Here is a 25403-nt window from a genome sequence, read left to right as displayed (position 1 = left end):
TCACCTATTGACTCCATTATACATTATACATTCAGATTCTGCTGTCTCTTCTGTGCCTTGTCTATATATGCTCCTTCTAACTGCTCTAATAAATGAGAAGGGTCATATGAGTATTATCAGAATCATCTTCCCATGCAGGAATACACACAGTTCATTATAATTAAATCCCTCATAATTTACCCTTCTCATCCACTCTAAGCTTCACCTAAGTCCTGTACTTGAAGATCAATCTTTCTGTTCAGCTCTGGCTGTTTCAACAGGAACATTTGAAATTCCCATATTTCATTGAATGTCCATCTTTTTCCTGGAAAATGATGCTCAGTTTTGCATTCCTAGCTTTTTTGCCTTCTAGAATATTATATTCCAAGTCCTACAAGACCTTCATGAAGTTTCTACTTAGTCCTGTGTGATCTCAACTGCAGCTCCACAATATTTCAATTGTGTCCTTCTGGCTGTTTGTAATAATTTCTCTTTGACTTGGGAGTTCTGGCTTGGCTATAATATTCCTGGGGCTTATATTTTTTGGATCTCTTTCTGGATAAGATAAGTGGATTCTCTCAATTTCTACTTTACCCTCTGCTTCAAGGATACCAGAGTAATTTTCCTGTAGAAATTCTTTAAAAATGAAGTCAAGGGGTAGATTAGTGGTATAGTGGATAGAGCACTGACCCTGGAGACAGGATGACCTGAGTTCAAATCTTGCCTCAGACATGTAACAGTTATCTAGCTGTGTGACCTTGGGCAAGTCACTTGCCTTGCCAAAACCAAAAAAATGAAGTTAAGGCTCTTTTCCTGATCATGACTTTCAGGTGACCAAATAATTTTTAAATTGTCACTCATATCACTTTTTTTCAGTGAAATATTTCATATTTTCTCCTAGTTTTTCATTCTTTTGATATTGATTTATTGTTTCTTGTTTCCTCATAAAGTAATTGGCTTCCTTTAGCTCCATTCTACATTTGAAGAAGTTGTTTTTTTTTTTTCAGAGAGCTTTCTTATCTCCCTTTTTCATCTGGCCAGTTAGGCTTTTTAAGGCATCCTTCTCCTCATTAACTTTGTGGACTGCTTTTTCCATTTGACCTAAACTGTTTTAACATGCTGTTTTCTTCAGCATTTTTTTGGATCTCCTTGACCAAGCTGCTGATTGTGTTTTCTTGTTTTTCCTGCATCTCTCTCCTATCTCTTCCCAGTTTTCCCCTCTACCTCCCTTACTTGATTTTCAAAATCTTTTTTGAACTCTACCATAGCCTGAGCCCAACTCCTATTTTTCTTGTTGGCTTTAGATGCAGAAGCATGGACTTTGTCATCTTCTGAGTGTGTGTTTTGATCCTCCGTGGGACCAAAGTAATTGTCTGTGGTCATGTTCCTTTTTTTTCTGTTTACTCATTTCCCTGGCCTGTGCCCTGGCTTTGGGGTGCTTCCCAAGCATTTGAGTATTATTGGGACACCCTTGCAAGTACCTCAGTTCCTTCAAATTTTTATGAGAGGCTCTGAGTGCTCTCCTGGCCTGTGCTCTGGTCTGTCTCTTAACAGACCCCTCTGCCCTTGAGTTATGAGGAGGGACTCTGCATTTTGGCAGTGGGAGGCATCAGACTGTGACCAGGCTTTGAATATGGAGAAAGCACCAGGGTCTTGGCCCAGAGACAGAGTAGTAGAGAAGACAGTCTCCCCCCACTGAGTGCTCTGAGAGGGGCTGCTGGGTGGCTCCCTGCTGGGCAGCTCTGTGGGCCTATTTCCATTTCCTGGGATCTAGGCTGTGTTGAGGGACAAGCTACCCTGGACTTTGCACTTGCTCTGGTAGGGGTTTCTGAGCTGATCTTCCAAGTTATGCTTGGTGTTCCCTGCATTGGCATATCAGGAAATTGCTGCTGCTGCCAGAAGCTAGTGCTCCCAGGGACCCAGGTGGCCCACAGGTTATTTCTGGAAAGGTAGAACTCCAGCCCAGTGATCCTGACTGTGTTACCACCCCCTCCAACCCCATGGAACAGAGCCTTACCACAATCTTCCAGGTTACCATAGGCTGGAGAATTACATCACTGAATCTTTATGTAGGTCTGTCTCTTGGAAATTTAGAGTCATTTATAAGGTTTTGTAAATATTTTGGAGATAGCTCCTAAGGAAGCTTCTTTTCATGCTGCAATCTTTGCTTCACCCCCAGGACTTAAAATTTTCAACCATCATTAAGTTCTGTTAGTGAAATAATTCTTATTTTATTTTCAGGTGTTCTAGCTAAAATTTCACCACTTTCATCCCCAAGTCCTTCACCTATTCAAGGAAGTCCAGCCAATAGTCCAATCAGCAAAATTTCTACAATCCAGTTTCCAGAATCTGCAGAAGTATCTCCAAAACAAGGACTAAACTCTCACAGAATTTTAACATATACTCAGAGTGCACCAGATCTTTCTCCACAGATCTTCACCCCACCTGTTATATGTACTAGGTAAGAGAATTAGTATGTCTCAGAAAATTATCATACCTTTTTACTAGATGAATGAATAAATGAATAACAGAACCAAATTATGTTGAATTCTAAAGGCCTGGATTATGAGATTATGAGATTTTACTTTAGCTGTGCTGTTTTGGAATGCTTTTCATATAAAAATAGAGACAGTATGGCATAGTGTATAGAGGGTTGGCCTTGGATACAGGAAGATGTAGCTTAGAGTCCTGACTTTGCAACCTTGGGAAAATTGTTTAATTTCTCTGTGCTGTAGGCAACTCTCTATAACCAAAACTTCAGAGAAAATGACAACTTGAATTGGTAGATGGAGTTTTCTTCTTCATGAGTTAGTTATAATAGTGAGATCACAAATCTAATTTCCTTCCCCAGCATGTTACAAAATCATGACTGATTTATATTCATATGTATTATTATTTCAAAGGACATAACAATAATAGCACTTTATATTGATTGTCTCATTTACTTTTTAGTCTCCAGCTACTATGTTGAATGAAACATAGAAATTAATTAAAAGTGAGGCAAATCTTAATGTTCATGTCATCAGTGATACTTTTGGAAAGATAAATTACCCCATGTATGTCCTGACCTCAGATTTCCATACTGATACTATATCTCACAATGAAATGGTTTTATTTTTTAAATTTACTTATTGTTTTTAGGTTTTTTGCAAGGCAATAGGGTTAAGTGGCTTGCCCAAGGCCACACAGCTAAGTATTTATTTGAACTCAGTTACTCCTGACTCCAGGGCTGCTGCTCTATTCACTAAGCCACCTAGCCGCCCTCTCAATGAAATGTTTTTAAATGTCTTATTATAGCTTAGCTTCTTTTTTTCCTCAAAAGCTATACAAAAAATATTTTATCTGTGTCTAAAATTTCTACTTGCCTTCATTTCTTTTTCAGATTGGAAAAACACAATATTATCATTTCATTTATTCTTCTTTCTTCAATGTGTAAATCCAAAAACAAACAAAAATTATTCTTCCTAAAATCCAAATTATTTGTGAGGAAAAATGACCTTTAATATTACACAGAAGGGGTTCATTGAAAGAGTTCACCAAAACAAGAATAAATTGATCATACTTTTTTGAAAGTAATTATATTGAAGTATAAAATTTCATGAAGGTTTTTTTGGAAATAATACTACTAAAAAACCAAATTATTTCCTTTAAAATTGTTCACAAATATTTTTAATTTATTGCAGTAAGTGGGAATAGTCTCAACTTAAAAATTAAGAATAATTGACTGAAAGACCATAATTCTGTGTTCACCGAATAATAGGGGGGAAAGTCTATCTTGAGGAGAAAACACTCCAGTATTAGAGACAAATAGGAGAAAATATAGATCTGTTTCTCATAACCATGAATGTGAAAGGATCAAGCAACCCAGTAAAATGAAAAAAAATCCTTTAGTCTGTTGTTTAAACTAAAAACATTTAAAGACAAGGATATATACAAAATAAAACTGAGAAGATAAAAAAATTAATATGCATCTAGTGAATCAAAAACTGCAAGAGTTATAATCATCTTCTCTGGCAATAAAAATAATCATTCAAAAATAAGAAGGCAAATGAAGGAAATATCATTATGCTGAGAAAAGCAAAGCTCCAAATTAGAAAGCAATATCTATGATATACATATGATCCAAATGCTTTATCATCCAGAATCGTAAAGGAAGCATTATCTGAGCTTCAAGAAGACATGGATAGCAAATCAATAGTTCCAGGAGACTTCAACATCATTGGATAAATTTAACAAAAAAAATAAACAAAAGATTAAGAATAGAACTGAATTAATTGTTGAAGAAACTAAATTAAAAAAGGCATGATATTTTCTAAATGGAATTTTAAAAATATATATGTTCCTCAATACCTCATGAAACTTTTACAAAAATTGAACAAGTACTAGGCAATAGGATTATTGAAAATAAAGGTAAAAAGGTAGAAATAATTAATACAACCTTTTTCTGACCATATCACAATAAAAATAGTGATTGTTTCAAGAACCACAAACAAAAGCTTCAGATCCAAATAGAGACACAATGAGGAAATCTCAAATAATGAGTGTTCAAACAACAAATCATAGAAAAATATAAAAGAAAATAATGCTGATTTCTCTAATATAGAAAGCTAAAGATGTATTCAGGGGGAAAAAACCATATCCTTTACAAGCATATACTCACAAAATGGAGAAAGAAAGAAGTAATGAACTTAATTTAATTTAGTTTAAAATGAATATTCATTTAGTAAATTAGAAAGCCAACTAATACACAAACTTAAGCACAAGAGAATAGGTGTTAAAAATTCAGAGGGACATAGGCATATTAAAAACAAACAAAAAAAACATGGAAATGATAAAATTGAAAGGTCTTTTTAAAAGACTAATGAAATTGATAGACCCTTAATTAACTTGATTTAAATTGAGAGCAGAAAGTAAAATCAAGAAAATAACAAATTAGCAAGGTGAAATTGCAAAAAACTGGGAAAGAATAGTCAGAATATGTTATGCACAATCATATGTTAACAAAACAGTTTTGTAAAGCATTCACAAACATGTAAAGGTTTGTTCCAGAATCACCATGTTAATAAGAGAAATGTAAGTCAAACTAATTCTAAGGTTTCTCTTTACATTGTGCAAATTAGAAAAAAAAGACAAAAATGACTATAATTAATGATGGAAAGATTGTGGAATGACAGACATGGTAATTCATTGTCAGTGGAGCTGGTATGGTTCTCTTATATATGGTTATACATATATGGTTCTCTTATATAGTTCAGCTAGTATCTCTCACATCTACATCAATTTTTAAATGAGAATAATTTCTTAATATATCTAGCTTCTCCTTTCACACTGCCTATTTACCTTCCAGATAAAGTCATTTGGGGAAGCGATTTTGAATTATACAAATAAAAATGATTAAACTCTTTGAACCATAGACTATGGAAACCATTGATAAGGAAAAAAGTTATCAGTACACAAAATAACAATAATAATAAAGCAGGGGAAAGATGAAGAGAATTGTGAATATAGAAATTGGATGGAGATGTAAATTGACTAGCACTCACTCTTGAGATGTAAATTGACTACCATGGGAAAGATATAGAGAATTATGATTGTAATAGAAACAAAATTTGTAATCTTAAAGGTTGCTAATCTTGTCAAATTGGGTGGAGATTCCCATTCTTGATGTTAAATTTATATCCTGATTTCCTTAGGTTTCACCTTCTACCTAATTCCCCTTCCAGTGAGGGAAAGGGAGTTCACCTTTTGCCCTCTGTTTGAGAGACAAGACATAAAAAACTGGGTTGGACTCCCACTCAGGGCCACAGTCTTCTCTGACCTGCTGGCCCCACCAATGCTACTTGGCTGTTCTTTTAATACACTCCCTCTCTTTCTCTCTCTCCCTATCCCTTCCTATGTGTTGTAACTTCTTTTAATAAATTTTGTTTTATTTCCACCCTTTCTTTCCTGAGTCTGAATAATGATTTCTCATAGGTAGAACCAACCTAATGTAGCCAGAGGCTAAAATAACAATGCTTTTTGTGATATGAAAGAATTGAAACAATGTAGATGTTCATCAATTATGCAATAACTACACAAATTCATGGAACTTGTGTAGTCATTGCATAATTGATATATAATATATATATATATATATATATATATGCAATGGATTGTGATGTATGAAACAATATGTGATAAGTACAGAGGATCATGCATGTGAACTGCTACAGAGTAACACAGAGCCAAGAAATCAGTTACAAACATAAAACTGGAAAAAAAACAAATATAGATCAAAAGGTCAAAAAGTGAATGTAAGAAGTTCTAAAGATTAAGCTGGACTGAAAGAGAGTGCCATTCCTTCATGGAGGTGGGAAATCCATAGGTACTATTTATGGTACAAAATTTCAAAGTTTTTCACTATCTTGATCTATTTTGCTAATTTTTTCTGTCTCCTGAAAAAATTTTTTTAATGTGAGATGTCTCCTGGAGAGGGATATTTGGACTATTTTTAAGTTATTAATAAAAAAATCTAAAAAATAAAGGCATCAGTAAGATTACTTTTAAAATACTGGAGTCCTAAAATAAATTGAGGAAAGAACTAGTTGGTGAAAGTGTTTACTTGTTCATCTCTAGATCTTTATGGTTCTCTTATATAGTTCAGCTAGCATCTCTCAACTCTACACCAATTTCTAAATGGGAACAATTCCTTAATATCTCTAGATTCTCCTTTCACACTGCCTGTCTGCCTCTCATATACAAATACTTTTATTAGGTAACTTTGCTAGGTGATCTTGTAACCTAAATTATGCCATGTTGGTAGCTGGGAAAATCTTTAATTTTTTTAATGGCAACTTCTAGAGATATATTAAATTCATCCAAAGGAGTAATGCTGATGATGGGAATTTTAGACACCTCATCAAGCAATTATTGAATGTATCTTGGCACAGACAGTTGACCCACTTTCTAATCATATGCTATAAGTATCAACTTCTTCTACTGAACATCCAATATTCAAATAATGATCTTTTGTTATTAATGTAGATATTGACAAGAATTACTGAAAGGCCTCATTCACCAAGTAACCCATTTTGATTTTTCTTTCTCAGATACAAAATTGAATGAAGTTTAAGAAAATAATCTATGTAAATGATTTTATTTGTATATACAAATTTATAGTTGTTTTTATATAGTTGTTTGAATATTGTCCCCTCCATTACATTGTGGGTTTTTAGCTGGGACTATTTTGCCTTTCCTTGTAGACTGAAATATGGTAGTCTCTTAATAAATGCTTCTTGACCTCACTTGATTGGATAATCCACAGAAAGCATGCATAATTCTTGCCCATCTTCTTCGCAGCAGGCATTTTAGAGAAGAAACTAAAATGATTTTGGAAAATTTGTAACTTATTGGTAAAGCTCATAATACTACTCCGTATCTAGAAGGATTTTTTATGGCCTTAAAAATAATATAAACTATCTGTACGCTGAATTTCACATTCTGATACCTAAAATACCTAAAAGGAAACTTGCCATAACATAAAGAAAATCCTATGATTAGTAAAATTAATGAATTTCACTAATTAGTAAAAATATTTATTACAATCTTAAGTTTTGGGGTTGTATTGTTATTTTAGCAACTAAATATGGTACTTTATCAAATCAAAAACTGTAAAAGATATTTCAATGAAATTTATATGTGCTCAGTAGTTAAAATTTTTAAATAAGGATTTTAAATGCATGGATGAAGGAAGCATGAAAGTGTTCTTCAAAATATCTCAAAATGCCTACTTATAGTTTGCTTTATTCAATGTTCCTCAGCTGTGGCAGACCATATAACCAAGGAAACTCCTCTGATGGGACATTGGGAAGTAGCAGTACAACCACACATTCACCAAGCAGAACAGGTAATTCTTTTGCATAACAAAATTCTTTGGAACTTCAATTTTATCTTAGAAACAAGTATTTTGGTAATTATTTATTTTACTGTTTCATGAAAATGTTCAATGTAAGCAAACATCCAAGAAAAATCCTTTATAACTCTTACCACCAATCAATACACATTGATTAATTACCTGTTATGTACCAGGCACTGTGGTAGATTTACATAGCCAGACAAATTTTTAAAAGAAATTTATGATGTAGCCCAGGTAATTCTACATATTGATACTATACCCAGCAACAAATACTCTGCTATTATGAATATGATGTATCAGTGCAGCCAGGTGGGGTAGTGGATAGAGCACCAGCCCTGGAGTTAGGAGGACCTGAGTTATATGACCTCAGACACTTAATAATTACTTAGCTGTGTGACCTTGGGCATGGCATTTAACCCCACTGCCTTGCAAAAATAAAAAAAAAGAATATTAAGTATCATATGAGGATGCTATTTGACCACCTAGAATGGCAATTCAGCATGCTTTGCACATTATATTTGATTTCTAAGTTCATTGACTGCCTCTATTATTAAACTTTAAATTTTAAAAAAAATTATCTTTAGCCTTCATGATGAAAAGGGAGGAGAACATTGGGAGGAAAAAAGAGAGAAATATCTATAGTGTCCAATATTTGGGTGGCAACAGTTCTTTAGGGTTAGAATGTTTGGCTTTCCAAATCTGTATTTGTTTACTGAAGTGGTTTGAAAGTCAAATAGAAATGGGGTCATTGATTTGTACCCCTAGGACTGCATATTCACTGTAACATTGTCTATGCTTTATTGTATTTTTATTTGTTTTGTGAAATATTTCCCAATTGCATTTTAATCTGATGCATGTAGAATTTAAAAGTAATGTGGGATGGATGTTAGACAACTTTAGCATACATACTGAAACTAGAAGAGAAAGAAAAAGCTTTATAAAAGCTCTATTACTGACCAAATTACCAATTTACTTGTAACAACCATTTCAATTCCAAGTTGGAGAGAAGTTTGTTCAGGCATTGTTGGTATATTTCCTGCAAATATTTAGGCTATCGTTTTTCCCATTTTTTTCATTTCATCTATTTTTCCATCTTGTCTACAAGACATAAGTAATTGGAAAAAGAACATTTCAGTTTTTTTATTCGTCTTGTTTTTTATTGTCTTATAGAGCTGGCATTATACTAAATTTTCTTATTGCTAAGTAGGTATTAACTGCCATGTTATTTATTTTTTTCAGTTCTTTATTAAGTTGTGAAACCTCTAGCTTTTGTCTATCCCCTCATCCCCAGCTATAAAAATATCTTTTATTCATTTTATATTTTTTCTGTTTAGGAAAACCTGGGAGGAAAACTGTCATTTAATTTTCACTGATATCTATTGGGATCATTAAAATCCTACAAAGACACAACTTTATCTTGGACTCTTTGAATCCTAAGAAAGACTCTGCTATGCAATATTATGTGAAAAGCTGAGCAGTATTTATTAAGTAACCACTATGTGCCAGAGATGGTGCTAGGTGTTGGGGTTACAAAGTCCAATTTAGAAGAGTCTTTACCACCAAGACTTACCTTTCTCAGGTGAGGAAGTATGACCAAATTGGAGTACAAACAGAGTAAATATAAAATAAATGCAAGATAGTTTTGGGAAGGACCCTTAAATTGGGGATCGACAAAAGCCTCATGTGTAAGCCTGTATTCAATCTAGAAAATATCAAGCATTCTACAAAGTAGAGAAAAGGAGGGAGTACATTCCAAGTATTGAGGACAGTTACAAAGGCACAGAAGCAATATAAAAGTAGTGCAAATATATGGAGTAATGAAATAGAATATTATGGTTAAATAATAAAGAGGCCATTTTGACTGGACTATGGAATGTAGAAAGTAAGGAGAGTAATATATGAATCTATAAAAGAAAAGTTGTGGTCATATGGTGAAGGGCTTTAAAAACCAAGGGAAGTTAGAGTTTGAAGGATCAAGAGAAAACAGGGAATTTATTGAGTTAGGGTAGTGACATGGTCTGTAAAAAAATCACTTGGCAGTTATGTGAATGATGGAGTGTAGGTTGGGTAGACCTGAGACAAGGAATTTGAACAGAGTATTTTCAATAGTCTAAGTAAGCAATGTTGTGAGCTTTAGGTGGCTGCATGAGTGATGAAAAGGGAATAGATGTGAGAGATAGTTCAGTAGTAGACATTATAGCATTTTACAACTGATAGAATATAAGAGGTAAAGTGGAGTAATCAAGAATAGCATTGAAGTTATAAATCTGGAAATTGGGAAGACTAGTAGTACCTTGAACAGAAATAGGAAATTTTAAAATTGAAGTCAATTTGAGGGGAAAACAACATGAGTTTTTAACATTCTGAGTTTGGGATTTCTATAGGAAGTATAGTTTGATAACAGGCAGTTTTGTTCATTTTTGCTTGTTGATTTATTGTTTGTTTTTGTGAAGAAAGTAGAATGTACAAGTCATTGTCCTGAGGAAACATTGTCAGAAATGAAACAATCCTTGCCCTCAAGGATCTCCTGGAGGCATTCAACTCATACATATAAGTAAATTTTACATATTGTGTATATATATATATATATATATATGCATTTATAAACATATATTCATTTAAAAAATGAGAAAATTGCTAATTCCTGAGATTCAGGAAAGGATTCTTGGATGAGAAGGCTCCTGAGCTATTTGTTGAAGAACGTTAGAGCTCTAGGAAATGAAAAGACAGAGTGCATTTTAGCATGAGACATCAGTTACAGAAAAGAAAAGGAAATAAATGTCATAAATCAATAAAAATTAGAATTCTAGTTGAACTGAAATAATGAGGGTAAGTAACAATAAATATGAATAAAAAAGTTGGAACTGGATTGTGGAGAATTTAAATGCAACATTGGATTTTTATTTTATCCTAGAATAGGGAACCATTTAAAAATCTTAATTCTAAAATGGGAGGATGACCTGAAGATATACAGTCCTATGTAAGGGAAAGAGTGCTATATTTATAGCTAGCTATCTGTAGTTAAATTCTTGTTTCTGCCTTTTATTAGTTATTTGACCTTAGCCAACTTGCATTATGGACCTCAAGTAAAATAGTACTGAGAAAATGGTCATTAAATTTAGTTGGCAAGAGTTAATCAGGAACTTTGGAGTGAACAATGTCAGTTGATTTATGATTAGAAGCTAGATTACAAAGTTTTAAGTGAAGGAGAGGTGAGCAAATGGAGCCAGTGGCTGTAGATGACCCTATCTTGTAGTTTGACTGTGAATGCTTGAAGGTCTCTAAGACAAACTTAAGGAATTGGTTTAAACCACATGAAATGTTTTTGTTTATTTTGGATCAGATTGGTAGTGATGGTGGTGGTGATGGTGGTGGTGTTTTAAGGTTGAGGGGGGTCTTAACATATTTGCAAGAAGCAGAGATGGAGTTAATAGATGAAGGAACATTGCTGTATAAGCAAACAAAGGGAACAATACAGAGTGGGAAGTTTCCAAAGGAGACAAGGTAAGGTGGGATCAGTAACACAAGGAGAAGAGTTGACTTTGTCATAACCCCCCAGCCCCAGCAAAATAAGGTAAGAAGCCCTTACTACTATTGCTATGGGCTATACACTGTGCTTCATAGTGGAAATACAAATTAAAGCAAAAATAGAGTACTTGCCTTTGAGTTTTACCTCTAAATGGTGAATACAACACAAAAAGGAAAAGGAAAAAGAGGGAATGAGAGAGGGGGAGTTCAGAAAAAGGGAGAAAGAGAAGGTACTTACTTGCTGACATGGTGGCAAAGAATAGAGGGTTAGAAGCATAAACAGAAAGGGGATGAAGCTTGCCTGACTTGGGCCTGTCCCCCAACGGAAACCCCTTAGAGGGAATTAATCAATGGGAAAACAGAAAGACAGTATAGTGGATGGATGTTCCAAGGAAAGTATGTCTGGGTGATGACAGAACTACTGCGGTGAGAAGGTAAATGAGTTCTACTGGTGAAGTCTAGTCAGACATGTTTTCACAGAACTGTGTCTTTCAATACATTGTTGGTAGAGCTGTGAACTGATCCAACATTTCTGGAAAGCAATTTGGAATTATACCCAAAGGGCAATAAAAATTTTCATACTCTTTGATCCAGAAATACCACTACTGGGTCTATAAAAACATCACTAGAACAAAAAATATTCATAGAAGTCTTATTTGTGGTAGCAAAGAATTGGAAATTGAGTGAATGTCCATCAGCTAGGGAATGGCTTAACAAACTGTGGTATATGTACATTATGGAACACTATTGTTCTATTAGAAAACAGGAAGCATGGAATTTCAGAGAAGCCTGGAAAGATTTGCATGAACTGATGCTGCACAAAAGAAGCAGAACCAAAAGAACATTGTACACCAAAACAGCAATACAGACTGATGATCAACCTTAATGGACTTGCTCATTCCATCAATGCGCAATAATCAAGGACAGTTTTAGCATAACTGTGATGGATAATACCATCTGTATCCAAAGAAAGAATTGTAGAGCTTAAACAAAGACCAAAGACTATTACCTTCAATTTTTTTAAAAAAGTTGTCTTAGGGGCAGCTAGGTGGTGCAATGGATAGAGCACTGGCCCTGGAGTCAGGAGTACCTGAGTTCAATTCTGACCTCAGACACTTAATAATTACCTAACTGTCTGGCCTTGGTCAAGCCACCTAATCCCATTGGCTAGCAAAAATTGTCTTATATACAACATAATTTTGCTATCTTTTATATTTTATTTTTTCCTCAACGATATTATTTTTCTCTAAACACATTTAATTTTGATCAACGTAGAGCATCAAAACAATGTAAAGACTATCAGACTGTCTTTTGTGGGAGGGGAAGGAAGATTGGGGGAAAAGTGTAAAATTCAATATAGGTAGAAACTACTATTATATATAATTGGAAATCAAATAAAATATTTATATTAAATAAAAGAACTGAAAGAAGCCTCTTAACAGAAATCTGATTAACAAAACCCAGAAAGAGAAGTTAGAGAAGAACACCTACCAACAAGGTCTGTCATACGGGACAAAGACCAGAGGGCCAGTACAGGATCAGCATCTGGGGGAAGCCAGAGGACTGGCCTCAGCCGCAGAGGCTTTGGAGTGATGTGTCCGAGAACCAGCTTTAGCAGCAGATTCTTTGGCCAAGGGACAAGGAGCAACAGGAGGGTGAGGTCCAGCATAGAGAGTTGCCAAGCATGCCTAGAAAATGACCAGCTCAGGAAGGGACCTGAGTTCCATATTTTCAGGGGAGCTCTTTTATCAGAACAAACTGTAAATACCCCCCACACCCCCTCTGGCTTACGTGTGGGCAACAGAGTTCACTCAGCTGAAAGGCCCTCCCCCAGGGCCCAGTCCATTATTCAAGGTCAACTCAGACCTTACTGCTGAGGGTCTCAAACACTCCAGAGAAAGCAACCAGCATACCCAACTAGCCGGCCCTTGGGATTACTAAACCAAATGAACAAAGTCTTTAGGGTTTTCAAAAGCAAACCTCTGAAAGCCAGCCCCCCTCCCAACACAAGATCCTAGGAAGATGAAGAAAGACCAGCAAAAGGGGGGGGGGTCATGGAGAAATACTTAGAAGGAATAGATTCTGACCCAGAAAGATTTAGCACTGAGGAGAGTATAAATTGGTCTACAGTCCAGAAAGATTTCCTTGAAGAAATTAGGAATGAGTTTGAAAATCAATTGGAAAGGGGTGGCTAGGTTGCATAGTGGATAGAGCATGGGCCCTGGAGTCAGTAGTACCTGGGTTTATATCTGGTCTCAGACACTTAATAATTACCTAGCTGTGTGGCCTTGGGCAAGCCACTTAACCCCATTTGCCTTGCAAAAACCTAAAAAAAATCAATTGGAAAAATTGGGAAAAGAAACAAGAAAAAAATTAACATCTCACAACAAGAAAACGAATATTTAGAAAATACAATTAGACAAATACAAAATGAGAATAATTCTCTCAAAATTACACTTGGGCAAATAAAAAACTCCTTAAGAAATAGAATTGATCAACCAGAAAAGGAGTTACAAAAGGTAAATGCAGAAAATTCTTCTCTTAAAAAAAGAATGGAATTGGTGGAAACTAATGACTCCATGAAAAAAACAAGATTCTGTTAAACAAAACCAAAAGATTGAAAAAATAGAAGAAAATGTTAAATACTTCATAAGCAAAACCACTGACCTTGAGTACATGGCACTTACACAAAAATTGACAGTGTACTAGGGCATAAAAACCTAATGATCAATTGCAGAAAGACCAAAATAGTGAATCCATCTTTCTCAGATAATAATGCAGTGAAAATCATATGCAATATTAGGCCAGGGAGATATAGACCCAAAACTAATTGGAAACTAAATAACCTCATTTTAAAACATGAGTGGATCAACAAAAAGAATTATAGAAAGGATTAATTCTTTCATACTAGATAATGACAATAATGAAATAACATAACAAAACCTATGGGATACATTCAAGGCAGGTGTCAGGGATATATTATAACTTTAAATATGTACACGAATAAATTAGAGAAAGAAGAAATCAATGAACAAAATATGCAACGACAAAATTCAAAACAGAGCACATTATAAACCCCCAATTAAATACACACTTAGAAATTCTAAAAAATAAAGGAGAAATTAATAAATTCGAAAAGAAAGAAAACTACTAAAATAACAAATAAAGCCAGGAGCTGGTTTTATGAAAAAAACAATAAAATTGATAAACCCATGGTCAATTTGATTAAAAAAAAGGAGAGAAGAAAACAAAATTGCTAGTATCATAAATGAAAAAGGTGAACTCACCACCAATGAGGAGGGAATTAAAGTAATAATTCTGAATTATTTTGCCTAACTCTATGCCAATAAATTTGACAATCTAATTAAAATGGAGGAATATTTACACAAAATTATGGTTCCCAGAGATTCAATGCAAAAAAGTTCAAAGGAAAGGAGCTTAGCCTTACCAGATCTAAAATTATATTATAAAGCATCAGTTATCAAAATTGTCTGGTATTAGCTAAGAAATAGAGTGATGGATCGGTCGAATAGACTAGGTGCTATAGCAGGAAATGATTATAGTAATCTGCTGTTTGATAAACCCAAAGAGTCCAGCTATTGGAATAAAAACTCTCTCTTTAGTTAAAAACTGTTGGGAAAATTGGAAGTTAGTATGGAAGAAACTTGGATTATACCCACACCTCCCACCCTACACCAAGAAAAGATCAAAATGGATACAGGATTTAGACATAAAAAGACAATACCATAAACAACCTAGTAGATCAAGGAGAAGTATCTCTGTCAGATCTATGGAAAGGGAAGCAGTTATGACCAAGGAAGAGATGGAGAAATCATTAAAAACAAACTAGATAATTTTGATTACATTAAATTAAAAAGCTTCTCTACAGACAAAGCCACTGTAACAAACAAAAGAAATGTAGTAAATTGGGAAACAGTTTTTACAACTAGACTAGTATTTCTGATAAAGGACTCATTTCTAAAATATACAGAGAACTGAGCCAAATTTTATTAAAAAAAAAAAAAACCAAGCCATTCCCCAATTGACAAATGGTCAAATGATATGCAAAGGCAATTTTCAGATGAGGAAATCAAAGCAATCCATATTCATACGAAAAATTGCTCTAAATCGCTACTTATCAGAGAAATGCAAATTAAAGGAATTCTGACATACGACCTCACACCTCTCAGACTGACCAATATGACCAGAAAGGACAATGATCGATGTTGGAAGGGATGTGGGAAATCTGAGATAATAAAGCATTGTTGGTGAAGCCTTTTCTGGAGAGCAATTTGGAATTACGCCCAAAAGGCAACAAAAATGTGCATACCCTTTGATCCAACAATACCACTACTGGTTCTATACCCTGAAGAGAAGATGAAAAAAGGTAAAAACATCATTTGTACAAAAATATTCATAGCAGCCTTGTTTGTGGCAGCAAATAATTGGAAATTACGTGAATGTCCTTCAACTGGGGAATGATTTAATAAACTGTGGTATATGTATGTCATGGTACAGTATTGTTCTATTAGAAACCAGGAGGCATGGGAATTCAGGGGAGCCTGGAAGGATTTGCATGAACTGATGCTGAGTGAGATGAGCAGAACCAAAAGAACATTGTGCACCCTAACAGCAACATGGGAGTGATGATCAACCTGGATGGACTTGCTCATTTCATCAGTGCAACAATCAGGGACAATTTTGGACTATCTGCAATGGAGAATACATCTGTATCCAGAGAAGCAATTGTGATGTTTGAGCAAAGACCAAAGACTATTACATTCAATTTAAAAAAAAAAGTTATCTTATTATGTAATTTTGCTGTTATACTTTATTTTTCTTCCTTAAGGATATGATTTCGCTCTCATCACATTCAATTGAGATCAATGTATAAAATGGAAACTATGTAAAAACTAACAGACTGCCTTCTATGGGGGGAGGGGGAGGGAAGCAAGAATAGAGGAAAAATTATAAAACTCAAAATAAATAAATAAAATCTTTCTTAAAAAGTTTATCTCTAAAGTTGGAACAAAGATTAGAAAATTGGGGAAGATTGAAGAAGTATTTTTAAGTATGAAGTTGGAAGGATTTTGTAAAGTTCTCTATATTAATTCTGCAAAAAATACTTTACTTCCTTTTTTAATTATCATTTTCTTTTTTCCAGTTACATGCAAAGATAATTTTCAGCATTCATTTTTGTAAGATTTTGGGTTCCACATTTTATTCCCACCTTCTCATTCTTTCTTCCTCCCTATGACAGTGAGTAATCTTATATAGGTAATATGTGCACAATCGTGCATATATTTTAATTTATGTTTTTAAGAGCAATTAGAGCAAAAATGCAAAAAAGCTTTGAAAAATAAAAATGTATATAACAATTTTTTAAAAGAAAATTGAAATAATTTACTTTTGTCAGCATTCCGAATCCATACTTCTTTCTCTAGATGTGGATGTAATTTTCCATTACATTTTTTTGTTTTGTTTTTATGAGGCAATGAGTTAAGTGACTTGCCTAAGGTCCCCCCAGCCAAGTAAGTATTAAGCATCTGAAAGCATTTTTGAATCCAGGGCCAGTGCTTGTATTACCATCTTTTAAAATTGTCTTTGTTCACTGTGCTGCTAAGAAGAACTAAGTCTATCATAGTTGATCACAAGATAATGTTGTTATAATGTACAATGATCTAGTTCTGCTGATTTCAGTAAGCATCAATTTATGTAAGTCTTTGCAGGTTTTTCCTGAAATCTGTCAGTCCATGATTCTTACAGAACATCCCATTCATACACCACAATGTGTTCAGTCATTTCTCAGTTGATGAGCATGCCCACAATTTCCAATTCTTTGTCTCTGCTAAAAGAGCTACTATAAATATTTTAATACATGTGAATCCTTTTCTCTTTGTTATGATCTCTGGGATACAAAACTAGTAGTGATATTGCTAAATCAAAGGGTATGCAAAGTTTTGTAACCCTTTGGGCATAGTTCCATCTTGCTCTCCAAAATGGATGGATCAATTCAGAACTCCACCAACAAGGGACATTATGGCCCTGTTTTCTCACATTCTCTTCAACATCGAATATTTTCCTTTTCTTCCAGGTTGGCCAATCTGATTGGTGTGAGGTGGCAAATCAGAGTTGCTTTAATTTGAATTTCTCTAATCAATATTGATTTAGAGCATTTTTTCATGTGATTATACATAGCTTTGATTTCTTCACCTGAAAACTGACTGTTCAAATATTCTGATCAATTGGGTATTGACTTGTATTCTTATAAATTTGGCTCAATTCTCTGTATATTTTAGGAATGAGGCCTTTCTCAGAAACTATGGCTGTAAAATTGTTCCCCAGCATTCGTTGTCCCTTCTAATGTTGATTGTATTGGTTTTGTGTGTGCAAAAACATTTTAATTTGATATAATCAAAATTATCCATTTTACATTTTATAATGTTCTCTATTTTCTTGTTTTTGCCATAAACTCCTCCTTTCTCCACAGATCTTACAGAAAAACTGTACTTTGTTTTTCTTACTGGCTTATGGCATCAACCTTTATGTCTAAATCATGCACCCATTTTGACCTTATATTGGTATATAGAGCATAAGATATTTGATCTGTGCCTGGTTTATGCTATACTATTTGCCAGTTTTCCCTGCAGTTTTTGTCAGAGTGGGTTTGTTTATTATTTATTTTTAAAATTTATTTTCAAATAACATGCAAAGATGGTTTTCAACATTCATCCTTTTTTTTGAGTTTCACATTTTTCTGTCGACCTGTTACCTCCCCATGGCAATAAGCAATTTGATGTAGGATATGCAATTGTGTTTAGTATATTTCCATATTAGTCATATTATGAAAGAAGAATTAGCACTAATGAGGGAAAAGTCATGAGAAATAAGAAAAAAATAAAAGAAGTTTCAAAGAGTGAACATAGGATACTTTGCATTCAGAATTCATAGTTCCTTTTATGGATATGGATGGCAGTTTTTGTTGCAGATCTCTCAGAATTGTCCTTGATCACTAAATTGATGACACTTGCTTTCATTGCTTCCATCATAGTTGGCTATCTCATAATGTTGTTAATTTGTATAATGTTTTTCTGGTTCTGCTCACTTCACTCAGCATCAATTCATGCAAGGTTTTTCCCCAGGCTTATCTGATGTCAGACTGTTCATGCTCTCTTACAGAACAATAATACTCCATGACATTCATGTGCTATAGCTTGTTCAATTGCTCCTCAATTAATGGGCATTATAAGGAGTATTTCACAAAATTTCATAAATTAGACCTCTTTTTGCTTTTCCTTTGTTTGAGATAAGGATTGCCATCTCTCCCCTTCTCCACTTCAGTTGAAGCACATTATCCTCTGCTTCAAATTTTTATCTTTATCCTATGTGTTTTCTGTAAACAATTAATCTTAGAATTCTGATTTTTAATCCACTCTGCTATTCAGCTCTCTTCCCCTTTCTTCTCACTTTACCCCTTTGCTTTATTGCTACTTTAACTTTATCTTTACTTTGATTTTCCTTTCCCTATTAAAAGTCTCACTTTCCCCTTTCTTTCCCCTTCTCCCATACTTTCCTGTAGGCTAGGGGAAAATTATGTAATTTTCTCTTTTAGTCAAATCTATTGAGAATAAGAATTACTTCAGAGCTCACACCCTCCCTTCTTTTCCTTTATTATATAACAGGTCCTTTATTCTTCATCATGTAATGTTATTTATCCTCTAATGCATTTGTCTCCTGCTATAACTATCATTTTTGTTGACTTCAATATAATTCTGAAGGCTTCATTGATTGATTGATTGATTGAAAAGCTTCAATATATCATACTTTACTCTGTGTGTAACCCTCTGCTTCAAATGTTTTTTCTTGTAAACAATATATTTTAGAATTATCAGAGGGAATTTGAGTAATGCCACTGTTATAGTTTTGCTTTCTATGTCTTTCTGTAACTTATTTAGCTTTTCTTTTATGAATTTGGATGCTATACCACTTTGTGCATATGTGTTTAGAATTGATAGTACTTTATTATCTATGGTACCTTTTATGAAGATATAATAATAATCTAAGCTAATATAATAATATAATGAATTCTGCTTAACCCTTTTGCCTTTATTCTGTGTGTTTCTCTTCTTTAAATGATTTACTTGTTAACAGTACAATTTAGGAATGTAATGTAGTTTTTAAACCATTCTGGTATGCATTTCCTTTCTTTGTTGTTTTTTTGTTTGTTTTTTTAGGTTTTTGCAAGGCAAATGGGCAGGTGCTTTATCCACTACACCACCTAGCTTCCCCTGCATTTCCTTTTGATAGGAGAGTTCAACCCATTCACAATCATAGTTATGATGACTAACTGGATTTTCCTCTATCCTATTTCCCCCTATTTATTTTTTTTTCTCCATTAACTTTTCCCTTCTCACAAGTGTATTGCTTCTGACAATACCTCCCTCAATCTCCCCGAACTCAAATAAAGCCCCCTTCCTTGTCTTTCCCCTTTCCTTTCCTAATATCCTATATGGTAGAATAAATTTCTAAATCCAACTGTGTTTATGTTATTCTCCCTTTGAACCAAATGCAGTGAGAGTGAGATCCAAGCAATTCTCACACCCCTCTCTTCTTTCTCTTTCATGAAATGGGGCCTTTGAACCTCTTCATAAAAATAAAACTTAGAGGGGTGGCTAGGTGGCGCTGTGGATAGCATACCGGCCTTGGAGTCAGGAGTACCTGGGTTCAAATCCGACCTCAGACACTTAATAATTACCTAGCCATGTGGCCTTGGGCAAGCCACTTAACCCCATTTGCCTTGCAAAAACGTAAAAAAAACCAAAAACCAAACAAAAATATAACTTAGTTTTGTTAATATCATCAAAACAAAATCAACCTATATAACAACTTTTGGCTAGGTATATTCTTTCTAACAGATTTACAGTTCTCAGGAGTTATATATATTTTCCCATGTAGGAATATAAACAGTTTAATCTTATTGAATAACATGTTTTTCTTTTCTGTTTATAGATTTTAGGAATCTTTTGAATCTTGTGTTTGAAGATTGAATTTTATGTTTAATTCTGATTTTTTCATCAGAAATATTTGAAAGTTACCCATTTCATTGTATGTTTATCTTTTCCCCTGGAAAAGTTTGCTCAATTTTGCAATTTGATTCTTAGTTGTGGACTAAGTTCCTTTGTTTTCTGGATTATAATATTCCAGACATAATGATCCTTAAAAATTGAAGCTTCTTTGTAATATTAACTATACCTCCTCAATATTTTAATTGTTTCTTTCTGACTTCCTGCAGCATTTTCTTCTTGACCTGATAATTCTGCAATTTTGCTAAAAGATTCCTTGGACTTTTAATTTGGGAATCTCTTTCAATAGGAGGTTGTTGGATTCTTTCAATAACTATTTTAACCTTTGTTTCTAAGATATCAGAGCAATTTCCCAATTGATCATAGCTTTCAGGTAGTTCAATAATTCTTAAATTATTTATCCTGGATCTGTTTTCTAGGTGGGTTGTTTTTCCAATGAGGTATTTTACATTTTCTTCCAGTTTTTAATTTTTTAATTTTGTTTGACTGATTCTTGATGTCTCTTAGAATCATTAACTTTCACTTTCCCAGTTCTAATTAGTTTTCTTAATCTTGTCCATTTGCCTAATTCTATTTTGAAAGTTGCTTTCTTCATTTGATTTTTCCCATTTAACCAATTCTATTTTTAAAAGAGTTGTTTTTATCAGTTAATTTTTGTGCTTTTTTTTCCCCAAACTGTTGACTTGTTTGCATACCTCTCATTCACCCCCCAATTTTTCTATTTGATTTTTAGAATCCTTTTTAAACTTTTTGGGTTTGAAACCAATTCATATTCACCTCTGGGGCTTCACATGTAATTCTTTTTCCACCGTTCTCTTCTGAGCTGGTATTTTGATCTTACTTATCTTCATAGTAGCTTTTTATGATCAGGTTTATTTTCCTGTTTATTTGCTCATTATTAGTCTAGATTGTGGTTTTAAAAGTTGAACTCTACTTCTGGTCCACATGGAAACAATTCCAGAACTTATTGTCCTGGGACCATGGGTCTACTCACTGACATTCCACTCTGGGGTCTCAAGTGCTAGTGGCTTTCCCACTGTACTGGAATTGCCTGGTCTAGTAACCCTGTGCACTGGGCTTCTATGACTGGCAATTTGCCTTCTGTGGTGAGGCTGGAGGTCTCACACTCACAACTGGCCTTCACTGCCACTGACCTGCTGAACCAGGACTGAGGGGTCTCAGTTATTGATCTTCACTGGACCTGAGAGTCTCTTGCTGCGTTCCCCCACACCCTGTTTTATTCAGGGCTCTGGTCCCTGCATTGGGCTCTATTCCTGTTCCACTGGAGTGAGACAGACAGACATTTCCTGACTTCCTTTCAAGATATCTTAATCTAGACAATGGACCACTCTGTCTTTTTGTGGGTTCTGTTGCTCCTGAATTCATTTAGAGATTTTATTTTTTATTTTTTCTGAGGGAACCTGGGAAGAACTTATGGAAGGTTCTGGCTTCTCTCCATCATCTTGGATCTACCCTTGGCTTTCTTTTTTTTCCCAAAATACAAGGAGTGTGTACTCCAAATGGAGATGATAATTTTTATGAACCTTGATCCTTCCCCATGTCACAGAATAAAATACCAAGTTCTCTGTTTCACATTTAACACCCTTCTAAATCTTATTCCAGGTGAAACTTTCCTTCTTGCTTCTACTATTTATTTTTGTCATTTTGGTCTATTTACTGGTCCTTGAACTTGTGTGAGAAATGATTATTTCTCTCTGGAATTAATAATAAAATTTTTCAATTAGAACCAAGGATTTTTTCCCCTTTTCTATTTCCTATTCAGAAATCAATCAGTGTGGGAAAATTTTCTGAAAAATTTACCCAAGATCTAATCAGACAGTGCATTCCTGCTCATCATCTTCAGATAGGTCTGAGAAGTATTGCAACTCCCTTTTGTTGGTTAGATGATATATAAATTGATGTTTCTTCGACCAGATTTGAATGATCCATGTCATGTACCCAAGGATACTCATTATAATATAGTCCACTCTCTTATTATAATAATTATTTTCTCATTAATTGTTAAATAATCATAATTACCACCCTCAATAGCATCTACTCTTCAAAGGGCATGTAAATTGTGAGTCCACCATCAGTAAGGTCTTTGTTTTGATAAAGATGGTTGAATGACTATTCTTTTATTAATTAACAAGTTGAGTTATTTAAAAAATGATTAAATTACTCAAAAATTAGGTCCCTTGGACTTTTTTTTTTTAAACATCACACTTGGCATTCCATTTCTTCTCTGTCTTTATAAAAGCAGGACTCCAATGTTTGGAATGCACTGTCCCCTCATCTTTCCTTCTTAGAATTCCTAGCTTTTTTGCAAGGCTAAACTCAAGAGTGACTTATTTTCATGAAGTCAATGCTGATTTTATTTCTATTTTTCTCACTTTCATTATTAGTTCACCCCCTTTCATATTACTTTGTATTTGCTTTGTATATATTTATTATTTATTTTTCTGTTACTTTTGTACCTTTTCCATTGAACACAAGCTTCCTGAGGTCAGAAATATTTTGTTTGTCTTTGTATCTCTTGTCCCTGGCACATAAGATGTATTTAAATGCTTTTTAAATGAATGAATAAACAAATTATAAAATGGGTATGAGAAAGCCATTGTGATGTTTATGAATCAATAAGACAATAAGAAAAATAAAAGTAAATTTAAAATTTTAAAATTTTAAATCATAAAAAGGTCATTTTAAAAATTGGAAATTGATATAGTCAAATAGATAATGAGAAAGATTTTGACTGTCGTCTTTTTGAAGGATTGAATCTGCCTTTTCTTATAATGTTTATGCATGAGCACATTAAGAGAAGAATATCTTGACATTTAGAGTTACTATTTGATCTTGAGGGAAAAGATATATCAAGTTATTAAAATAAGCAATTCTTTTCCTGTTGCAGATGATACAACTCAAGTGACTTCTGATTATGAAACCAATAATAACAGTGACAGCAGTGATATTGTCCAGAATGAAGATGAACAAGAATGCTCTAAAGATTCATTGAGGAAAGAATCTCAACACAGCACATATACCCCTGAAACCATCGTATTTATGGTAGCATATGATTTTCTCATTTATATTTCTCTTCATTTTGATTGGTAACTAATTTAAAATTTAGGAAATAGTACACAATTTAGGATCAGCCTTGAAAATAATTTTAAAAAATAATTCATCCTATAAAATTATATTGGACTTTAGCAATTTTATCTAAAAGATGAAAATTTTTCCTATTAATTGGTTAAAAGCAGTAAACTCTATTTCTAATAAATGCTTTGAAAAATCTCTCCCTCCACTTTTTTTTGTTTTTTTTGCAAGGCAATGGGATTAAGTGACTTGCCCAAGGTCACACAACTAGGTAATTATTAAGTGTCTGAGGCCAAATTGAACTCAGCTCCTCCTGACTCCAGGGCTGGTGCTCTAACCATTCTGCCACCTAGCTCCCCTTCCCTCTAACTTTTTTAAAGTACAGGTGCCTCCATGAAAATCCAGCCAGTAATTATTTTGTTTAAATTTTAAAATGTTTGATTAATACTTTAAAAAGCTAAGCAATACAGTGGATAGAGCATTGGCCTTGGAGTAAGGAAAACTTGAATTCAAATCTGTCCTTAGACTTTTACTAGTTGTTTTAACCTGGGCAAATTATTTAACCCCAATTGCCTCCAAAAAAAAATCTTGCTGTCACTTTCTAGAGATCCTCACATACTTGAAACAAATATGTAAAACAAATCAATACATTGACCAAGTTTGGTTTTATATATATATATATATATATATATATATATATATATATGTATGTATATATGCTTATAATATATAAACATATATATGCTTATAATATATAAACATATATATGCTTATAATATATATATATATATATATATATATATATATATATATATACACAGACAGACAGACAGACAGACAGACACATCTGCTTCATACCTGGACTTCCATGGAGTAAATATGTTTCATCAACAATTTACCAAGTTAATGATTAGTCATTGCACTAATCAGAAGTCTAGTGTTGCTTTCCTTTACAGTAACATACTCGATACACGTAATATCTCTTGGTTATGCCCTATGCACTCTAAATAATTTCATACAAAATACAGTTTCCCACATCACCTTAATTTTAATATTTCTTATGATACAGTAATATACTATTAGATCTTATACAGTAGTTCAGATATTTCTCAACTGATGGACACACACTTTGTTTCTAGTTCTAGTAGTAATTTTCTGGGTATTTACAGTTTAGTGATTTTTCTGGTTATGATGCAAAATTGTTTTCTGGATTGGCTGAAATGATTCATAGCTCATCCAACAATTGATTATAGTTTATCAATTAATAATTTTAAATTAAATAAAAAGAATTTGGAGAACAGATGAAATATTGAATTTATTTAGGTGGTCCACTTTTTTTCATTAGAACACTCTTGATTTTTGTTCAGCAATAGACATTTGGGCATTTGTTTTTATGTTTACAACTAACCATGTTTGTTCCATTTCTTATTTATTACTGCATATCATAAATTTCTCTAAAATTCTTATCTTTAATTTCCTTTCTTATTGGAGTTATTGTTAAGCAAAATAAATTATACTTGAAACAATGTGGTATAGCAGAGAAAAATAGTCTGATTGACAAGGAATCAGAAAATAGTAGTTCTAATCCCACCTAATTGACACCTAGGTTCTGTAATTTTTCTTGATTCTATTTAATATTTAAGTGAGATGAAGAAAAGACAGAATTAGAAGACTGATTTGTAAAATCTCTTCCAGCTCTAGTATTCGTTATTGTTGAATGATTGATCATTTTTACCCATTATATCTGTAATGAAATTTAAATTTAAAATTAGAATAACATTTACTTTATTTTTCAAGTCAAACCAGTTTTTTTTTTATATTTTAAA

The 25403-nt window shown here is 33.6% G+C and overlaps 1 protein-coding gene across 2 annotated transcripts in view; it reads left to right on the top strand.

Moving 5' to 3' along the window:
- The window catches only part of PDE3A (phosphodiesterase 3A), a 399420-nt gene that overhangs the window by 285162 nt on the left and 88855 nt on the right, over positions 1 to 25403 (top strand). For both annotated transcript variants that reach the window (XM_074194319.1, XM_074194320.1), the window contains 3 exons: positions 2221 to 2440; positions 7779 to 7864; positions 23393 to 23547. In XM_074194319.1, the coding sequence (XP_074050420.1) occupies positions 2221 to 2440; positions 7779 to 7864; positions 23393 to 23547 (461 nt within the window). The remainder of the gene's footprint in view (positions 1 to 2220; positions 2441 to 7778; positions 7865 to 23392; positions 23548 to 25403) is intronic.

This window comes from Macrotis lagotis, chromosome 7, assembly GCF_037893015.1.
Source record: "Macrotis lagotis isolate mMagLag1 chromosome 7, bilby.v1.9.chrom.fasta, whole genome shotgun sequence".
Classification (NCBI taxonomy): Eukaryota; Metazoa; Chordata; class Mammalia; order Peramelemorphia; family Peramelidae; genus Macrotis; species Macrotis lagotis.
This window is presented reverse-complemented; position numbering and strand designations above follow the sequence as displayed.